This window comes from Oryx dammah, unplaced genomic scaffold (assembly GCF_014754425.2).
Source record: "Oryx dammah isolate SB20612 unplaced genomic scaffold, SCBI_Odam_1.1 HiC_scaffold_26, whole genome shotgun sequence".
Classification (NCBI taxonomy): Eukaryota; Metazoa; Chordata; class Mammalia; order Artiodactyla; family Bovidae; genus Oryx; species Oryx dammah.
In genome coordinates this window covers 65992915-66000530 of record NW_024070210.1, presented here as the reverse complement: position 1 = coordinate 66000530, position 7616 = coordinate 65992915, and the positions used below count along the sequence as shown (strand labels likewise).

The 7616-nt window shown below is 54.5% G+C and overlaps 1 protein-coding gene across 1 annotated transcript; it reads left to right on the top strand.

Annotated features, from left to right (window-relative positions):
* Positions 1–2838: 2838 nt before the first annotated feature.
* Positions 2839–5274, top strand: CHAC1 (ChaC glutathione specific gamma-glutamylcyclotransferase 1). The gene is made up of 3 exons (XM_040226896.1): positions 2839–3215; positions 3650–3685; positions 4124–5274. Exons 1-3 carry the CDS (start codon positions 2994–2996, stop codon positions 4523–4525), a joined length of 660 nt encoding a protein of 219 aa, XP_040082830.1. The 5' UTR covers positions 2839–2993; the 3' UTR covers positions 4526–5274.
* Positions 5275–7616: the final 2342 nt, after the last annotated feature.

The window sequence follows — 7616 nt, the reverse complement described above, 5'->3', positions numbered from 1 at the left end:
GGAAAAGGAGTATGTCAAGGCTGTATATTGTCACCCTGCTTATTTAACTTATATGCAGAGTACATCATGAGAAACGCTGGACTGGAAGAAACACAAGCTGGAATCAAGATTGCCGGGAGAAATATCAGTAACCTCAGATATGCAGATGACACCACCCTTATAGCAGACAATGAAGAGGAACTAAAAAGCCTCTTGATGAAAGTGAAAGAGGAGAGTGAAAAAGTTGGCATCTGGTCCCATCACTCCATGGGAAATAGATGGGGAAACAGTGGAAACAGTGTCAGACTTTATTTTTGGGGGCTCCAAAATCACTGCAGATGGTGATTGCAGCCATGAAATTAAAAGACGCTTACTCCTTGGAAGAAAAGTTATGACCAACCTAGATAGCATATTGAAAAGCAGAGACATTACTTTGCCAACTAAGGTCCGTCTAGTCAAGGCTATGGTTTTTCCAGTAGTCATGTATGGATGTGAGAGTTGGACTGTGAAGGAAGCTGAGCGCCGAAGAATTGATGCTTTTGAACTGTGGTGTTGGAGAAGACTCTTGAGAGTCCCTTGGACTGCAAGGAGATCCAACCTGTCCATTCTGAAGGAGATCAACCCTGGGATTTCTTTGGAAGAAATGATACTAAAGCTGAAACTCTAGTACTTTGGCCACCTCATGCGAAGAGTTGAGTCATTGGAAAAGACTGATGCTGGGAGGGATTGGGGGCACGAGGAAAAGGGGACGACCGAGGACAAGATGGCTGGATGGCATCACTGACTCGATAGACGTGAGTCTGAGTGAACTCCGGGAGTTGGTGATGGACAGCGGGGCCTGGTGTGCTCCGATTCATGGGGTCGCAAAGAGTCGGACACGACTGAGCGATTGAACTGAACTGAACTGAACTGAATCATCTATCGCAGGATTTTAAGTCATTTTCTCTCTGTGTGTGCATTTCCCCACCTGTGGATTGACTGTAATTTACTTGAACATTTAGCTATTTTTGGATATTTAAGTAGCTTTACTTCTTTTGCTTTTGCTATAATAAGGAGCAATGCACAGAAAAACCTTGAGGAATATGGCTTTCCACATATTTTTAATAATTTCCTGGAATTGAAGTAATGGGTCAAAGGGCAGGCTATTTTATGATTCTTGATTTGTATCATGAAGCTGTTTTCAAAGGGTTGTCTGTATCAATTTAGATACTTTCAGCAATGTATTAGTATCAGATTTTCACCTTCCTCCCAACTACCAAAGGAGATAGATGGAGCGGGGATATTTTCCCTGAGCAGCCAAGGAGGTGCTCATATGGACCAAAGAGGACACGACAGAGAGGAGAAGAGAAGAGGGGAGGGTGCACATGGCAAGGGAAGGAGGCAGGAAGAACCAGAAACAACCATTCGTCTGTATTTTCCTCCCCAATTGGAAAAGTAATTTATGTTCCTCGAAGAAAATCCAAACTTTTCCATAAATATTTACATTTAATATGAAAATCCTCCTCTGGTGACAGCCTCTGCTAAAAGTTTAAATATATTATTCCATATTATTTCTTTTACTAATATTAATGTATAACTTACTTTGTTTTTAAAGATCTAGCTTCATACTATACACATCACAGTGCATTCCTGCTGGAGACTTCATCTTAGGCACCTTCGGTGTCCAGATCATTTTTAGTTTAACCATCTAATTGCTTTGTCCCCTTTCCCTGCCAGAGGACTCACCCTGTCCCTCATCAGCAGTTCCCTGACCTCGGCAGCAGTCCTTTGGAGCCATTTCTGCCAAGTGCAGGCTTTCTGCTGCCTGTTTCCATTTGACCCTGGCCGCTACTTAGGGGGTAGGGGGTTAACCCCAGGCGGCACGACATTCCCTGGGTCGTGAAGCCAGTAGCCAAAGGCTGGTAGCTGCTTGCGGTCCTCTAGAGACCTCACCTGGGCCCTCCTTGCCTTCCACTTCCAGAACCTCCGTGCCTAAGATTAACCCAACCATTGTTGCCAAAATCTGTCCGAACAAAACTAAACCCATCCCCTTGGGGCAGGATTGGCCTGGCTTTGCTGGCTTTATGGCTTCTCTCCGCAGGCCTGGCCACCACCACCAGACTGCTGTTTCAAGCGCTCTGACAGGGTTTTCCCAAATCTTATTTTGGGCTTGGAGCGTCTCACACCTGGCCTGGGGCGTAGCCCCCACGTGATGCCCGCAAGCCCCGGCCGCCGGGTCTGACTCAGTCTCTCAGCTTCTGCAGAACACCTTGTCAGCCCCGTGACTCAGTTTCTCCATTTGCTCACGCGCACCAATAGCATGAGGCACTTATGCGGAATGCGGAGATGCCTCCGATAGCTTCTCCAGAGTACGTGCTCCCAGGCGAAGCCCCAGAGATGCGCGTTTACGCCGCCCAGAGCTCTCGTTCTGGACGTGTCCTGCACTGACCCTGGTAATGAATCCGTGCTGCCTGGGGTGGCAGTGACTCGGCCAGGTGCACTGGCAGGAGTGCTTGAGAGGCGTCCTCCGGAGACCCGCCCACCATGGTTCTTGAAGGGGCCAAGGCATAAAGGGGCTGCCGGGGAAACAACCAGTGCCCGCGTCCGTGCCCACTGCCGGCCGCCTGACGCAATCTGAAGCGCCCTTGCTGCATGCCTGATCTGGGAAAACCTCCTCCGCCGTTGCATCACTCCTGCCAGGTTTGCTACAGAGGTGGAGTTGAACCAATCAGCGGGCTCGCTGGGCCCGGGGCAGGCCAAGTAGTTACCCACTCAGAGGGCGGCGCGGTTAACTGGACAGGAAAATCCGAAGGTGATTGGCCAAAAGGGAATTTGCCCCGCCCCAATAAACGCGAAAGCTGGCTGCGAGGGGTGGGGCTTCCCGGCCGGAGGGTTTAAAGAGCGCCTCGGACGGGGCCGCGCAGCTGGAGCGACCAAGCGGTGCCAGGCCAGGTGTGCGCGTCGGTCGGTCCTTCCGTGCCCGCGCCGGAGACCAGCCCCGGAGGCCGCCCGGGCCCGTCCCTGTGCCCGGCACCATGAAGCAGGAGCCTGCAGCCCAGAACTCCCCTCCCGCCTCTCCGCCCTCCTCACAACCCCTCTCCGCAGACGGCGACCCCCAAGCGTTGTGGATTTTTGGGTACGGCTCCCTGGTGTGGAGGCCTGACTTCGCCTACAGTGACAGCCGTGTGGGCTTCGTGCGCGGCTACAGCCGCCGCTTCTGGCAGGGAGACACCTTCCATCGCGGCAGTGACAAGATGGTGAGCATCCGACCCTGCCCGGGTAAATGACGGGGGTTGGGGCAGGATAGTGGGCGCTGCGCTGGTGCCCTGGAGTATCCGGGCCTGTTTGGGCTGACAGTGACTCCGTCCTGATGGGGGAAATGGGAGAGCCTTGCAAGGCGTTGTGACTTAAGTTTGTGTGCCTAGTGGGTCACTGTGTGATGGCTAGAGCCTGATCCTGTGGATCACCGTGTTGATGAATATTTCTGATGGCCAGTCTGGACCACTACCACGAGTCTACCTCTCTTACATACACGCATCACTCCCTCCACTCCCGCGCCCCCACCCCGCCCCCCAACAGTGGGGCTATTGGAGGCCTGGGATAGAAGGGTTACTAAGGGTTTTCTCTACCAGTGATGGCTGAACTCATTTCTAACTTTTTTTCTTTTTCAAAATCTCTCTTCCCTCCCTAGCCTGGTCGTGTAGTGACCCTCCTTGAAGATCGAGAGGTAAGTGCCAGAGTCAAGAAACAGATCCAGGATGGAGGGGTGCAGACAGGCAGAGCTCATGGACCCTTGGCCGCAGGCTAGATTAGATAGATACCCCTCTGGCTGAGAGGAACGTTGAGTCTTGATAAGTGCTTCTCACAAGAATCACCTGAGGATCTTTTTAAAACATAGATTTTAATATGAGATTTAGAGTGGCCTGAAACGCATTCCTAACAAGCTTACAGGTGATGCCATTGTTTCTCAGACCAAACTGAGCCGAATTTTTGTTCTCTCTGGGGCTAGTCTGCCTTCTCAACCCTGATTAAGGGGGGGTGAGGGTTTGCTCTATTGATAGTAGAGGGCTCATCAGCAGTCTGCCCACTTCCCTTATCGAGCACAGGCCTGGGTGGGATCAGAAGGAACTTTGTGACTGACTCTGGTACCCATATTTTCTCCCAGGGCTGCACTTGGGGTGTGGCTTACCAGGTGCAAGGCGAGCAGGTGAGGGAGGCCCTGAAGTACCTGAACGTGCGGGAGGCAGTGCTCGGCGGCTATGATACCAAGGAGGTCACCTTCTACCCTCAAGATACCCCTGACCAACCACTCAAGGCATTGGCCTATGTGGCCACCCCGCAGAACCCTGGCTACCTGGGTCCTGCCCCCGAGGAGGCCATCGCTACACAGATCTTGGCCTGCCGAGGCTTCTCTGGGCACAACCTTGAGTACTTGCTGCGCCTGGCGGACTTCATGCAGCTCTGTGGGCCCCAGGCTCAGGACGAGCACCTGGCCGCCATCGTGGACGCTGTAGGCACCATGCTGCCCTGCTTCTGTCCCACTGAGCAGGCTTTGGCACTGGTCTGAGGGGCTGAGCCCCTGCAGGGAGTGCCTACATGGACACGGGGGCCAGGTCCCCATTCCAGTGCACATAGACAGGCTTGATACAGCTGGAGCTCACTGAGAGGACTCGGTGGGCTGACAGGGGCCTCTCTTAAGCCCCTACCTGTCCACCAGCCCCCAGATCTCCTGCTTGACACTGACTTACTACTTGAAACTTTATTTATTGCACCATGTTGGTGTGGTAGGCAGGGTGGGGGGCCTGCCCTAGACACAGGGGAACTGCTGAGCAGTGCCCCACCCCAGGTGCCTGGTGCCTGGCTGAAATCCCCCCAGTGCTGCTACTGTCCCCATGCTACCCAGGCCTCCATCTTCCCAGGGAGCCTCCAGGAGTCTTGACCGTCTGCCCGCCCCCTCCAGACCAACCATTTCCCAGCCCCAGAAACACCACCTGCCAAGGGTCCCAGCCTGCTCGTGAGGGTTTAGAAGGGAGTGAGGAGAGGGAGCCCTGTAGGATCTGAGGCCCTGCAGCCTGTTCATCCTCCGGGTCCCCAGGGCAGGCTGGCTCTGGAGCCCAGACACAGGTGCTGAGGCTGAGCCAAGGCCTCTTCCCCATTTGGCTTTGTTTCCCTGTTCCTCAGTCTGTCTGTCTGGGCTACTTCTGTCTGTCGGTCTATTCCTGGGAAGCTTATCACTGTAGGTAGGCCCTGGTCCTTTCCTAGTCTGTCCCATACTGTAATCCATAAACTGACCTCATTATCTGTGCTGTGCTGGAATATGGTTCTTTCTTCAGATGGGGGTTTGGGATGAGTGAGGGGATGTGCCCCCGAAAGACTCATTAGAGGGGGAAGGGCTCCCTCTTCATCCCCCATGGCTCTCCCAGAGAGGAACTGCTGAGCAGGCAGGGCTGCGGGGTTCTTAGTGCACACAAAGAATGCCCCCAAGGCATGCAGATTCTGCCTGGGCCGCTCCACTTGGCAGCCCTGTGAGTAGTCTTTGCCAGTGGCCTGGTAGCCTGTGTCTCCCCCCAGCTGCTCTGAAGAAGTGGACAGGTGTGGAGTTCACATCAGGTCTCCCTCCAGTTGCAGGGTCAGTTGCTGCCTCTTCTTGACAGGGAAGCTAGACCTCTGGCTTCCTGATGAAGGAGCCATGTGGGTTCAAAGGGCTTCAAGGGCAAGGTGATGACACCTTGTGAGACAGTGCTGACAGTGCAGGCCTGGAGGATCTGGTGGCCCTTTGACTTCTGAGGTCCAGGAGCTCGTTCTTGCCTCCTGGGCCTTGGTGTGGGCTGTGCCTTCCCTGTCACCCTGACCTACCTGCCAGACTCAAATCCAAAAGGGAGGGGTGGCTGGGCACCCCCGGTCTGCTGTTTGTTCACCATCTGCCTGCCTCTGGCTACTCTTCCCTTCCCCAGCCCTCCCCCCACCCTACCCCCCCAAGTGCAAGTCCCAGACCCCAAGATCTCAGCCTGGCCCGGGGCTCCTCAACTGGAAATGGTCCCTCAGTGGATTGACCCTTTACTCCTGGACCTGTGGAATGGGTGCAGGGGCCAGATAAGGCTCTTGCAGCAGAAGCGCCTGGCTGTAACCCAGCCTCTCCCTCACTTGCTCAGTGACCTCCAGAAAAGCCGTCTCTGAGCCTCTGTTTACCCTGGGGTGCTGTGTGGTGGGTGTTGCCGCCACTCTTGTTATGGCTGGTGCCCTGGTTTGGTCTTGGTGTCCCCAGCAGGGTCAGCTCTGACCAAGCTGGGCAGCCGTTGTGCCTGGGAAGGGTGCCCATGTCTTGGCAGCCTCGTGTCTTGGCCATTGATGGGAAAAGGAGTCCAGCCAGGTTCTTCTGGGAGCTCGGTCAGGACAGCACAACAGGAGGAGGTGACAGGAGGCAGGGAACCCTGGGTAGCTGCCTTCTGTGGCAGGGCAGGGCCAGACAGCCAGTCCGGATACTCACATCAGAGCCTGTTCTATATGAATGGGTGTAGGGATGGGGAAGGTCACTTGCCTGCTGCACGTGGTCTCACATACTTCAAGTCATTCATTCAGCAAGTATTTACTAAGGTGCTGCTACATGCCACGTACCAATTTAGACACTGGAGATACAACAGAGAAGAAATCCTGCTCCTCAAAGACCTCCTAATGGTGACCATTCAGCCTGAAATGTGTCATGATGGGAACAGGGTACTCAGTGTAGAAAGGGCTCTTGACCCTGAGGTTGAGGGGAGGTCAGGGAAGGCTTTCTGGAGGAGAAATTATGAGGTTGAGAAGGGGTCTCTAGCAAACAGAGGCAGGAACAGCTTGTACCAGAGGGGTGCAAGATCAGCCCTGCTGGGACAGTGCGGTGGGGAAGAGGGCTTGGGGAAGGATGGGTAGCAAGACCTCATTTCACCGGCTGCTCTGGTGAGCTGTGCTGTGGAGGTGGAATTCCTCCTGGGTTAGTGGGGGCCCCTGTGGATTCTGAGTGGGGAAGAGGCTACTTAAAAAGGAACACTGGCTGCTGTATCAGACTGGAGGAGGAAGGTCAAAGGCCAGGGAGAGGGGAGGTGGCTGGAGCTGTGGGGTGCAGTGGGGTGCAGGAGGGTAGATTTGAGAGCCATTTAGGTAGTGAAGTCAGTAGGGTTGCATGTGCCTGGCTGATGAGAGAGTAGAGAGCCAGGGTTCTCTGCAGTGGCAGCCTTGGAAAGGGTCGGGGTGGAGATCTGCCCGGATGTTTGCCTTGGGGGCACCTGTGGGCAGTGGCATGCACATGGGTGTTCCCGTGGCAGCTGGATATGTGGGGCTGGGACTCAGGAAAGTCACATGGGTTGGAGGTAGAGATTTGGGAGCTCCACCCATCAAGACAGTGCTTGAAGCCATGGTAGCAGAGAGAAAGAACAAGCCCCAGGCCAACTCTGAGGCCTCTGGCCCTGGTAGGGTGAGCAAAGCAAGAAGGGTTGGGAACAAGCAGCTGGAGAGGCAGGAGAAACCAGGAGAGCATGGTTTTCTGAGAGCCAGGGTTACACTGCTGAGATCTCAAGGGACATGAGACCAGAGGAATGTCCACTGGATGAAATGCCAGGGGGTCCTCAGTGGTGTCAGTGGTGGGGAACCACAGGGTGGGGCTCAGAAGCTAGTGGGAGGGAAGT

What these genes read in the sequence shown, in the direction of transcription:
- CHAC1 (XM_040226896.1), top strand. Translation starts at nt 2,994, where the DNA reads ATGAAGCAGGAGCCTGCAGCCCAGAACTCCCCTCCCGCCTCTCCGCCC. An exon ending in ATCGCGGCAGTGACAAGATG is followed by an intron (nt 3,216 to 3,649) that starts GTGAGCATCCGA and finishes TTCCCTCCCTAG; the next exon opens with CCTGGTCGTGTAGTGACCCT. An exon ending in CCCTCCTTGAAGATCGAGAG is followed by an intron (nt 3,686 to 4,123) that starts GTAAGTGCCAGA and finishes ATTTTCTCCCAG; the next exon opens with GGCTGCACTTGGGGTGTGGC.